The sequence below is a fragment of the Hyposmocoma kahamanoa genome, unplaced genomic scaffold (genome assembly GCF_003589595.1).
Source record: "Hyposmocoma kahamanoa isolate Upper Pololo Valley unplaced genomic scaffold, ASM358959v1 157, whole genome shotgun sequence".
NCBI lineage: Eukaryota > Metazoa > Arthropoda > Insecta > Lepidoptera > Cosmopterigidae > Hyposmocoma > Hyposmocoma kahamanoa.
The window spans coordinates 103,575-116,417 of record NW_020653561.1 but is presented as its reverse complement, the minus strand read 5'-3'; the positions used below and the strand labels follow the sequence as shown (position 1 = coordinate 116,417).

The window sequence follows — 12,843 nt, the reverse complement described above, 5'->3', positions numbered from 1 at the left end:
GTTTATTTTGTAAAAAGTCATGGAACAAAAATTGTTGTTTAAGATGTTAGTAATATAGTCTTGCGAGGTTCTCAGTATATTACAAAATAAAGCTCTGTATATCAGTAATAAGTGAAACAAAGTCAAACAAAGTATTCCCTTCCCATTGGTTGGAAGGTGTGGATCAAGGCAATTCACAATATCTATACTGTGTGAAATTGAATACTTTAAATTATTTGAAAGATATTGTGTTAAAAACAACACAACTTATTTGTCCCGTCATTTGATTTAATAAATAAAAGTTTTATTCTATTATAAATCAATTATAATGAATATAGTCCATTTCACATAGGATACTATGACATTTCTAATTTTTCTAATTTTCATGTTGCATGCATATTTTAAACTAATCTCTCAACTATAGATTACACAATGAACTAGTCAATTTGTTACAATGTACCAAAAACAAATAACATTTGTTACAGTTGTAATTGGACGTACTTAACCAAAAAGGATATAATCCACAAAATTATCAAAAAATTTGTTAAATGTACCAAAGGTTCCTAAATTCTAGCCTATTAAATCATCAAAAAAATCCAACATATAAACATAAATAAACATCTCTGGAGTTACATGACATTATAAATTTTGAAAATAAAACCAGACTGTGAAGCACTTTTAAACTTCAAATTGTCATATCTTGAAAGTGAGTGGATGTGCAATGGATCCTTTTTGTTTAACTACATCCAATTGTAAGTAAAAATCACAGTATATTAAGTAGATAGGAAATGAAATGATAAAGATAAAAATAAATTACCCCAAATTACTTGATGTGTAAAAAAATATTTATCCATAGAGATTTATACCATAGAATAATAATAAAGATAAACTGAATCGGCTATTGAGTGTCTCGCTGACATGATACATGCTTACACTGTGTATTTGGATAGTTTTTTGTTTTGAGCTTTACATAATGTTTTTGAAGTAATTGTTCAAATTTTGGTTCATTGCTGCTGATTTTATGCTTTACTGCTGCCTTTTTATTTGGTTGTCACGAATATTTTTTATTTGCTGTGTACTTTTTTAGTAACATAATAATCAATAATAAATCATAAAAATCCTTTTCATTTTGTTTATTAATTGCTCTTAAATTCTTTTCTCTAATCGATTCACTCTTTGTTACAAGTTATCTCCATAAGATATTTAAATAGAATTTTTTTTAATCAATTTTACATGACAATCTTTAGAAACTTCACATCTCAAATGTCACTGTACCCATGCTATGTCAAATGAACTATAACACTGAATTCTACTTCAGCATTAGTTATAAACATATTATGATAGGGTGAACTCACAGCGTATGACCTATAATGTCGCTTTTTCCATTCAACCACGATTACTTGGGCGACGATAAGAGTAAATATAAGGATCATAACCATCGTAGTATGCATTTGTTCATGCCCCCGGTGCGCTTCGTGAAGTTTTTGATGGTCATACCTGAATCATAAAACTAAGATATAACTTCATGTAGTTCGATAACATAGTAGTTAATTCAGTAGAACATTACCTTAACTTCTCTTCTGAGGTTAGTTCCTCATAAGTCTGCAAGTAGATAGCGAATTTTAACAATGATTAATGGTGTATTGGTAATACAAAATTAAAGAAACCTTATCATAAAACCCACCTTGTTCGGGTCGACAGGACGATGAAGATCCATGGTGAGTGTTAATAACTTGTACTAATTACACTAGAATTAACAAATAGTGGCTCTGTAGAATCACATTCAGGTTAAATGGGATTTTTATTTTATCAAATAAAAATGTGCAAGATATCGCAAACCGTACAACGGCTGCTGAAACTTATTATGTCAATGTCAATTAGACTTTTTCCTTTTTAATTTTTTTATTTTTTATTTACTGAGCATTGGCTACAAGGCCATCAGCTTAAAACTACAACAAAACATTAAAAGGCGTTTTGTAACGACTCGAGTCCATTTTTAACCGACTTCAAAAAGGAGGAGGTTTTCAGTTCGACTGTATGTTTTTCTTGTTTATTTCTTTTTGTATGTATGTTATGCGATAACTCCGGTATTTGTGAACCGATTTTCATGATTCTTTTTTTGTTGGAAAGGGGGTACTTCCATTGTGGTCCCATTTCATTTTGAAGGAAATCATCCACCTCTAAGAATGGCTGTTCACGCATGAAGATTCATTTTTATAAATAGCGCCTAAATTTTCTTAAGGAGCAATTATTTTAATGGTTGATTTTGCTATCTGTCTCCAATTCAAGGCGTTTTTCTCTCAATATTCTTTAGAGTAGTGAGAACCGATTTGTATTATCTCCAGTGTCAAGTCCTGTATAATGGCGAATTTAAGGATATTTCAATAAAACTTAGCAAATAGACGTAATTCCACCTACTTTTGAGGTCGGTTTTTTAGTACTCTGTACTGATTTATACAGGACTCGACTCTAAAATTAAGACTGGAGATTCGAGTTTTTATTAATAAGACTCAATCATTATATTAAAAGACTTAAAATACTTATACGACTTAAACGACTTAAACGACTCGAGTTGTTTGCAATGGACTTATATCCATTTTAGTCTTATTAAACCCGAAATTTATAAATAGTAATAACGTAGTATGTAGTAAATAATGACGTTTATTTACTTATAATAAAAATTAGGATTCAAAGAGTGATTTAAGCAATAGGTACGAGATTTTAAGACCTAATTATATAATGATTACATACAATACTTTTTCTGCAAGTAAATTAAAATAATTAAATACAACCAATATTTAAAAATCTATGGAAGTTCAATTCTAACGTGCTCTTTATATTATTTTGTGTAATATTGGTCTATAACCACTTTTCTTATTATGAAATTCTGGTACTTTTTAAAACTTCTTTAGAAACCCGTGCACAGTAATGAGCTACAATTTATCTGTAATACATAGAACAAATATATATATATACATAAAACTCTCGCCTTACACCCGTTCAGGGGTAGGCAGAGACTGTGGACCTCCACTTAATACGTTCATAAATAGCATATTTCATTCATCATTATGATCATTTAATGTCTGAAACGACAGTATCAGACATTAAAATTTGTTAAAATACTTTGACTGTTGGGTTCTGTATCCATTCATTTTTATATTAAAGAAACAAATAATTCCCAAAAAACAAATTCTTGAATTGGTTATAATTAACTGACTTCTGTGAATTAGTCTTCAGTTTTAATCTTATGACTCAAGACTTGAGGGTTAAAAGACTAGACTAGTCGTGTGGCGTTAAAAATTAGTCGAGGTTTTTTAAAAGGCCTTAAAAGACTGAGTCCATCGAGTATATACTGAGTCTCTTCATCACTAACTTAAACACTACAAAGTAATACTTTTTAATTTCTTTATCGACATCCTTTTGCTTGACAATATCGTAAATTTAACAAATAAAAAATATACATTCTTCTTAAAGGCTATGTTGTTGTCTCTGTCGTAATTGTCGTCTATTTTAGGATATTATTTTTCAAATTATTTATTTATAAAGCATTGACTTCAGAGCCATCAGCTTAATGGTAACAAATAATCAAGAAACGCACAACGTAATATACATAAATTAAAAAATAATTAGTGTAAAAAATGTAACTATTAAAATCCTCCATTTTTCTAATTATTTTCAAAAACTTATACGGTTTTTGTTGATATATTTTTAACGAAATGAATTACTTAAGAGAGGTACTTTTACCAAAATGCCTTAGAGGATGAAAAAAATAAAAGAACAAAATGCTATCTTTTTTCGTCCATACTTATTTACTTGTGAGCCAATTATTCAAAAGAGACACATAAAAGACTTCCAGAAAAAAAATTGAAAAAAACAAAAAAGAATGGTGTGTTTTTGTAGTTACAGTTTTTCAAAAATTATTTTTAATCCTTTGTTGCTTGTTTAAGCTGATGGCTCTAAAGCCAATGCTCAACAAATAAATAAATAAGTAAATAAAACTTCTAGAGAAATGTCAGTGTCACCATCACCAGGCCCCATAAACAAAAAGAGACGAAGTTAAGATTTCCGTTTTATTTTATTGAAATTAAAATGGTATTATGAACGTTTTCGCCAAAGATAATTACATTATTAAGTATGCAGTATTATAAATTAGGAATTTGTTAGAATTAGAAGCTGAAACGTCGATGTCAGTCCGATCAAACGCTCCAACTATGCCGAATAGAGGTAAAGAGTAAAATCATGGTTTCCTTGCTAATTCGGTGGCTGCTGGCACATTAAGCTATTATAATATTTTTGTTAATTTAACTTTTCAGAGAGCAATAGGGGTCAAACCCTAGAAAGTAAAGCTGCATTGAGTCCTGTTCAACATGTATCTAGTGCAAAACCAGCTGGAGTCCCTTCAAAAATTGTCGCTGGAAAGGTACGTGCTATGTTGTTTGCGCTGGTTTTCTTCTTCATATACGTGTTCCTATTTGTATGATTGTAACAGCTTGTTTTGGTGATCATGTACGCTGAAATTAGGGTACCTCGGAACAGGTAGGTTGTTTCAACAATACAGAACTGCATAGGGGCTGCAAGGTAATATATGGTTAATTTCTACGACGCCAAAGTGTGAACTAGCATACACAGTGCTACTATAATATGCGAAACTTACCTTGGTACATACTTATAACCTGCAATTTTATGTTGTAGGCCTACTAAATTTAAGTACAAATGTCAGCTGGTCTTACACTTATGATTTAAATCTTATTTCTTATAACACTTACATATCTAAAACTGACACTATTGAGTAACAAATTGCACCCCTTATGGAAGAATGGCATAAGTGGAGTTATGTCAAAAATGTTTATTGCTCCATTACAAAAATATAACCCACATCCTCTCCAATATATCCATAGAATTACAAATTATATTTTTTGTATCTATCCATGAGTGGTGCAAAAGTAATATGTAACTCAAACGTAATACTTTGCTCAAAATTTAAAAGACTGCCAGCCTGTGTAAGGTCATAAACAAAGCCTTGTGTAATCTCTAAACATGTTCTATTTGTGTCACAAATACTGCTACTGTACCTATTTCTACCGCGAAGCGGTAATGTGGATGTTATTGTGTTCTGCTTTTGAAGGGTAAGGGTGCTAGTGAAATTACAGGCACATGGGACTTGTCAACTTATCTTGGGTGCAGTGGCCTTCAAATCTTTGTGATTTACAGCCCTAAGTGGCACTAAAACTGTTATGAGTAAGCATGTCACTTACTACAAGGTGCATAAAGGTTGTTTATCTGATCACTTGGCGTCACAAAAAAAGAACTGAAGTATTTTCCTGACTTGATTGTTTTAAACTCCTTTAGTTGAGGCATGGGCCTGCCCAGTAGCAATAGTAAAAAAGTAGCAATAGTAAAATGTGACATAAGTTGTTGGGCTACTCCATGGAGAGTCTTGTTAATATTGGGTCTTAGAGGTGATTGTGTCTCTTTTTTTAAATATATTTCTATGTTACCAACCTTTGTTAGTGTGAAGTAAATATTGCTCATAGCCGATGCTGTATATACCTGTTATGAGTCACTACCAGTGACTGGAATAGGTAAGAGTCTTTTCGAGGACCGAGATAGAGAGTGGAGACTGCCTTACAATAATATTTTTAAACAATAATGTTTTATAGATGCTTTGTGTCATATGTTACTTAGATTGTAATAGGTAATGAGTTGGATTAATTTGTTAATCAGAATGTTCATAATTTTAATTGATTCGATGATTTATGAATGTCGAGTTTTGAAGATTGCACTGAAAATTATAAAAAAATTTATGTTTCTAATTTACGCAAAATAGACATGAGGCCGGTATCGTATCATATAAGGAGGTCAAGGAGCTTACGTATAAGAGAGATGGTTGGAAGATGCTCCACCGACAAGTATATGTCTCTTAAGTTTAATGATTATTATGAGACATGACATCATTTTTTAAATCAAATTTTTTCCAAACATAATATCGAACCAATAATAGGCTATGTATAATTAAAAAAGTTACACTTTAACATAAAAATAATACTAATTTATTTATTACCACAAATACAAAATACAAATTACAGGAATACTACTTACACGTACAAAAAGTCTGTTATCAGTACAGATGGCACTATTTAATTGTGGATCAGGGCAACCGGCAATGTTAGACCCTGCCTCTCAAACTAAGCGAGCCTGTATAATAAGAGACAGTGCTTGTGCATGGCATAACAAAAAGCCATGGTAGCCTACTCGTTTAACCTTAAAGAATCTCAAGTGGAGGCCATAGGTTCGAACTAGAGATGAAACGGATATCCGGTAACTATCTGATATCTGGCCTATTTTAGCTGTCCGGCCGGATACCGGATATTAGAACTATATCCGGCCGGATACCGGATATTAGAACTATATCCGGCCGGATACCGGATATATATTTTTAAACTTTCGCGTTGCATTGTACTAACATTTGGAAACGGAAATAAACGCGTTTACATACGAATGGGTATTTTTCACACCTACCCAGTTTCCCAACGCTTCGGCCATCTATAATTTGAACAAACTGTCGTGAATCCTTTACAAAAGACGGTGTTTTTCCCACTAGTGGCTGCTATACTAACGCAACATGCTTTGCCAAGTCGTACGTAGGAGAAGCGATTTCACACACGATTGGTCGCAATGGCACGTTGGACTTGTGTATTTTTGGCAGACCGTACAGTTTCGGTGGTTGATGTGACTTTGGCTTGTATAATCTCTCAAACTCGTCTTCAGTAAATAAGTCCTGGTTTTTCTTAATCAGAGTTCTTATCTTACGCGTCACTCTGGCTGTAGGGCCGAACCGGTATCTTACAACCGGTTTGTAGACCTGTGTACTGCTCAACAAGTCCAGTATTTTAATTTTATTTGTTCATCACTACAGTGGCGTTTCCCTATCAGCCTTCAGCATCAAAATATTTTCATTTTCCTGAATGCTTTTTAGTGCTTGACGCTATTCTGCAGTGATGTTTCCGGTAGGAAGTTTCGATTTTCGTAAAATTACCGCAACGTCCTGTCTCAGGGCATCGTCATCGCCGGACGGTATTTTATTATGTGCTATCGTCTCTTCAATACTACTAATCACATTTTCAAAAGGTATTCGTTTAGGCGTTGGAGCAAAATTCAAACCTTTAGCCAATATGTTTAATGATACCGATGATACCGGATGTTTAAAACTGAGAAATTTTCATAATCAGTACGGCAAATAAATTGATTTATTGATTAAAGATTATAGTTATAGGATAAACAGCAACTACAGGATCGTTGTCAATCTGCATATTACTTGTAACTGAAAGAACTATGAAGTGAGATAATGCTATCTGTAAATTTAGTACTCAAATTTCAATAAAGGCAAATTATTGTGGATTAAGTCCAGTTTTTCTGCATTAAGTGGTAAAAGTTCGTTCTATTTTTGTTCACAATAAAGAGTAGTTTTAGAGGGTTGTTTTCACTATAAAGTCTTGCAAATTTGTGAAATTTTAAGTACTACTTGTTATTGCCAGACGATTAAATGAAAGGATCGGGGACACGATCGATTTGAACTGTCTTCAATCTAATACAATGTTTTTTTTTTTTCAATGTGAAAATGCAATCATTCACTTATCAATCAATCACGGCGATGTGCGTTGTAAACTGTTTACGACAACGGGTCAGGCGGCCGGATATCTGGCTATCCTTCCTAGGTGCCCGCCGAAGATCCGGTATCCGACCAAATCACTATCCGTTGCATCTCTAGTTCGAACCCGGGCGCGAGCCTCTCGAGGTGCGAACCTCTGAGATTTTCGGAATTTATGTGCAAAATTTAATTTAAAATTACCAGGAGCTTTTCAGTGCAGGAAATCATCGTAACGAAACCTGCACGTTGAAGATGGTTCATAGTGTTTAGAAAACGTGTGAAGTCTCCAACCCGCATTGGGTCAGCGTGGACTCACCGCTCACTTAGGCAAAATAAAATAATTTTCAACACTCACTACCACCATCAAAAATAATTGGAAACACAAAAAATCACAAGGAATATAATTGTATATGTAAACTCTGAGATGAAATCAAAGTCCAAAAATGTAAACGAATAACTGTCACTGTTGAAGTGACTTCTGATTCTTCTTTTAATATTATGAGTAATAATTAATCAAAAAAATCTTGCATTATTTTGTAGACCTTTTCACGTTTCCACTATCATTATTTTTTTGTTTTTTTTTTGGAATGGTAACACCTTTCTTTACACTTCAGGTCATCTCAGAGTTTAGTGAAGTTTATATAGATAATGCAGGTTTTGATTTTCAAAGGCGGTAGCACCACTGGACAGCGTCAACGCCCCCAATTCTTTCCTTTCTACCCCTAGGACTCTGCAGCGCCCACTGGCAGGGACCACTTTAAGAAACTATGACCTATGTCATTACTTTTCAAACTTTGTCACATTATTATTCAAAGAGCGAAATATCCTTCAGTAGTCAAGTTGTTAGGTTTTCGCTATTGTTACATATCGGAAATGAAATTATTTTTCGGCTCTAAATCGCCTATACTTTCGAACAAACCAAAGTTTCGGTCTCTTTACATGTCACGGGTGACTGAGATGGCAAACTATAATAGTATATTAATGCAAACTATCCTATTTAGAATTATTGGTATAATATACAAAAGTTATTAATTTAAATACCTTTTTATTAATTTACCAAAAATCTTCCTATTTACGCTGCATATGATTTGCTAATGTTTTATTTTACCAATATGAATATTTTTACTAAATTATATTAATTAATTACAAGGAAATTAGAAAATTATACATCAATAGAATTAAGCGTTTAGCATTATCGTTTACGTTGATGAATTTATTTAGTCAAGCTAGCAGCCTTAAAAGAAAACGTTTCTTAAAAAATGGGCACTTGAACTTGATGGCGATCATTTTTTTTTTTTTCATTATAGTGGATACATAGACTATTTAATTTGCATAAACGGTAATAATTCTATTACATGCAATAGTATTTAAACTTTCCTGTCTAGTCTACAGGTATATCTTAAATTCCATTTGTCGCCAATGGCAACAACAGATCTTTTTATCCTATTTGTCACCACCTGGTAACATATGGGTTTTTGTTTCCATTTGTCGCCAGTGGAAATCACCACTGGCAACAACTGAGACTTTTTCATCCCGTTTGTCACCACCTGGTAACATATGCGATTTTTTTCCCATTTGTCGGCAGTGGGAACAAAGCCAGTGGTGACAACTGGGAATAAGCCAAGCGATCCAATATTAGGCATATTAAAATAAAAAAGACATTATATCCCATATTTATTGTACAACTTGTTTATATGCTTTACTAGAGGTTTATTTAGCAATGTTCCGACATCTTTAGCGAAAACAAAGTCCAGGTGATTAAACTTGGGCCACGAGCAGCCAGGTCTGATGTCTTCTAGGACTCCAGTCTCGTTTAGTTGATCAGCGAGCCGCATTATTTGCTGTTGACAAGAACATTTAAATCTTAAATAAAAGATAAACTAAATCTTTATTTACACACACACACACATATACACAAAAAGTCAATGTATACAAAAATTAAGGCCAATAATTCACATATTACGTAATTATCGAAGCCACAGAAGCTCTGGCATTATATAGGCAATGCCTCGGATACTGACTAACTAAAGCTTTCACGAGACGCTGTGGTTTATACAAGCTCATGTCCTATCTCAAACTAATTGAGAGTAGAGTATGAGTTCCCAAACTTTTTGGTTTACCGCCCATTTAGGCAAGACAAAAAAATTCAACGCCCAACAACACAAAAAATAATTGCAAACACTTATTTTTTTATATTAACTTAACACAAAAAATCACAAAGAAAAAACTATGTACTTTAGTTTGTATGGATTATTCAGGTTCTTTTTTCAACTACTACCGCCCCTCTAAGATTTCAGCGCCCATTGGAGGGCTCTTTGGGAAACTATGGAGTAGAGACTCGACTGTACAATGAAGCAAAGGAAACGCCAAACCACCCTAAAAATAATAATGGGCAAATCCCACTGGTCAACAGAATTTGTCCAGGGAAGATCCGCCACCTTACCTATTTCTGCCGCCCAACAGTACTGTAACTATTACTGCGTTCCGGTTTTTGAAGGGTGTGGTGGTGAAATTCCAGGCACATGGGACTTGTTAACTTATGTCTCATAGTGAGTAGTACTGCAACTGCTATGGACAAGCGAAGGTCCCGTCACTTGGTATTGTAGTACAGCCAGGTTAGGTTTCTACTAGTTAATATTTAGAATTTTATAAAGAATAGAAGGTTGATGTCAAAAGGACAAGATGGGAGTTCTGGACAAAGCTTTCAAATTGAATACACGTAGTAAAGTTTATGAATATAATCCTCGTTTCTCATTGAAATGTGCCTCTCGCTACGCTAACCCACGACTACGTCCCTTACAGTATCATAATAATAAAAAACTCCCAGTGACTCTTTAAAGATTTACATATTATGATTTTTACGTTTTACACCTTTGGACGCGACTGTACTGAAAAGTTATTATATTTTTCCATCTTCCTTTTTTTGTAATGTCTCAAATAAACCTTTTTTTAACAAGCAGTATTGAATTAAATTCCTTTGTAAAAGTAATTTTAAAAGAATAAAGATTGAGACTTATTTCCAATTTAATGGGTGTGTTAAAAAAATTATGCATCTGCACTTAATTGTAGAAACTTGTCTGCATATTCATCTAATTATTAAAAAGAATAATAAGTACTTAACTGCTATACATCGGACAGGTTGACATTACAGCAATAAAGAGGATAGAAGTCAACATGATTTTACACATAGGTTCATGTCCTGTCAGGGCGAAGTATCTTTTTCTTGTGTTCAATCATTGTAACAAAGTAGTGGAGTAATTTCACAAAAAATTAATGAATATCCTTGTAATAAATTTTAACATTATGATATTCAATAAAAATTAATAAATAGGATATTTGACAAAGTTGTGAAAGACCTATTTGTGATTTCCGGGTCTGAGATTGTCGTAATCAATTTGAGATAAAATTTCATAAAGTTTGTGAAATGTGTATATACATTAATAAAGCTGATCATTGAAATAAAATAATAGATAATTGGATTGCCACACATGACATTGTGCGTACTTAATATTTAGCAATAGTGTATTGAAATTATAATATTACAAAACCTTTGCATTGACAATGTACGGACAACGGCACATCAGACTACACATTTTTGTTCGAAAATCGCCTCCATTGCAACGGAACAAGATACGTCAATGTGTAGCTTCATGACCTGGCGTGTGTCCATGCTGGACAAATTTTTGTAATGATAGCCTATTTATAAAATTTGTGGTTACCTTGGAAATAACTTTGAATTGTTGTGGTGATTCCTCATTATTGTGCTCATAGCTATATGTTTTAAAAAGCAGAGAAGCGCTACTTTTTTCTTGATGGAAAATGACCTGCGCTTATAGGCATTGGCAACACTACGTCGTCGTTCGCCATTTTACATTAAAATATTTTTGGTATTTCCACTGGTCCGAATAGACACAGATAAGAAGTGACATGAAGTGGTTAAACCACCAAATATTAATTCATAACTTTTTACGAATTCCAGAAATAGTTTTACTACATCATAGGATAAAAGTATTCACCTAGAAGCTGAAGTACGATTTTAAAGTAATTCTTCCTTAAAAGTTATCGATTTTTGTTTCAGAAGCCCCTACGTGCAGTTTTCGGCCTTTCTGGCATGTTACTAATTATCAAGGAATAAATGATTTCTATTTCTGTCCAATAGTTTAGCTCTTTAAGAAGCCTATAAAAAGACGTTCGATGGTTCTATTTTTAAGCGCGTATCCAATCTGTATTTACAAGGAAAACAAGACTTACCGATGTTTGTGTCAACTGGTCGTTCTTTCCATACAATAGAGTTACTGGTACTTTTACGTTGGTTAAGTTGTATGTCTTCACTTTACCCCACAAGCCGTCTTCCCAAGAAGTGAATACTCCTGTAAACAACAAGTGATTGTTTTTGTGATTGAATTTTATCTTTTTTTTTTATTAAATATGTACCAATGCCCTAAGATACCTTACCCCTTTCTTTTGGTTTTGCGCATTTACTTTATAATTGATATTTAACCGACTTGAAAAAAGGAGGAGGTTCTCAATTCGACTGTATGTTCTTTTTTTTCTTTTGTTTTTTTTTTGTATGTATGTTACGCGATAACTCCTGTATTTGTGAACCGATTTTCATGATTCTTTTTTTGTTGGAAAGGTGGTAATTCCATAGTGGTCCCTTTTTATTTTGAAGAAAATCAACCACCTCAAAGGGTGGCTGTACACACATGAAGATTCATTTTTAGAAATCGCGCCTGACTTTAATTTAGGAGCAATTACTTTTAGCAATTATTTAGTTGATTTTGCTATTTCTCAAATTCAAGGCGTTTTTCTCTCTATATACTTTGAGTAGTGTTGTAGTGAGAACCTATTTTTATTATCTCCAGTATCAAGTCCTGTTGGCGATTCAATGAAACTTAGCAAATAGATGTAATTCCACGTACTTTTGAGGTCGGTTTTTTTAGTACTCTGTACTGAGATTATTGTATTCTGTATTTAACTAAGTATACGTTAAAGATCAAATTGGCTTAAGAGTCTATACTATCTCAAATGACTTAGGTTGTTTCCGCATAACAGTGAAATGTTAAAACAATCACTTTGGAAAAAATATATAATAAAATTGAAGATATACACTGATTGCTATACGGTGTGAAAGCACGATTTCTAAAATTTTCAAGATAGAGGAAACCACAAACTTACGTACCTCGAAATTTTATAAGAAAATCGCTGTATTCAAT

At 33.1% G+C, this 12,843-nt stretch overlaps 3 protein-coding genes across 4 annotated transcripts in view; 1 reads left to right on the top strand and 2 right to left on the bottom strand.

Moving 5' to 3' along the window:
• The window catches only part of LOC113240593 (RING finger protein 121), a 12,393-nt gene extending 10,567 nt beyond the window's left edge, over positions 1–1,826 (bottom strand). Inside the window, exons 1-3 of the mRNA XM_026477933.1 lie at positions 1,664–1,826; positions 1,547–1,581; positions 1,335–1,476 (exon numbers count right to left, since the gene is read on the bottom strand). Of these exons, the coding sequence (XP_026333718.1) occupies positions 1,335–1,476; positions 1,547–1,581; positions 1,664–1,696 (210 nt within the window). The 5' untranslated portion in view covers positions 1,697–1,826. The remainder of the gene's footprint in view (positions 1–1,334; positions 1,477–1,546; positions 1,582–1,663) is intronic.
• A 2,168-nt stretch (positions 1,827–3,994) lies between these two features.
• Positions 3,995–12,843, top strand: part of LOC113240567 (protein cramped) — a 73,209-nt gene continuing 64,360 nt past the window's right edge. For both annotated transcript variants that reach the window (XM_026477901.1, XM_026477900.1), the window contains exons 1-2: positions 3,995–4,203; positions 4,293–4,399. In XM_026477901.1, coding sequence (XP_026333686.1) covers positions 4,164–4,203; positions 4,293–4,399 — 147 coding nt within the window. In that variant the 5' untranslated portion in view covers positions 3,995–4,163. The remainder of the gene's footprint in view (positions 4,204–4,292; positions 4,400–12,843) is intronic.
• The window catches only part of LOC113240568 (lipase 3-like), a 29,110-nt gene continuing 25,509 nt past the window's right edge, over positions 9,243–12,843 (bottom strand). Inside the window, exons 7-8 of the mRNA XM_026477902.1 lie at positions 11,879–11,997; positions 9,243–9,468 (exon numbers count right to left, since the gene is read on the bottom strand). Coding sequence (XP_026333687.1) covers positions 9,289–9,468; positions 11,879–11,997 — 299 coding nt within the window. The 3' untranslated portion in view covers positions 9,243–9,288. The remainder of the gene's footprint in view (positions 9,469–11,878; positions 11,998–12,843) is intronic.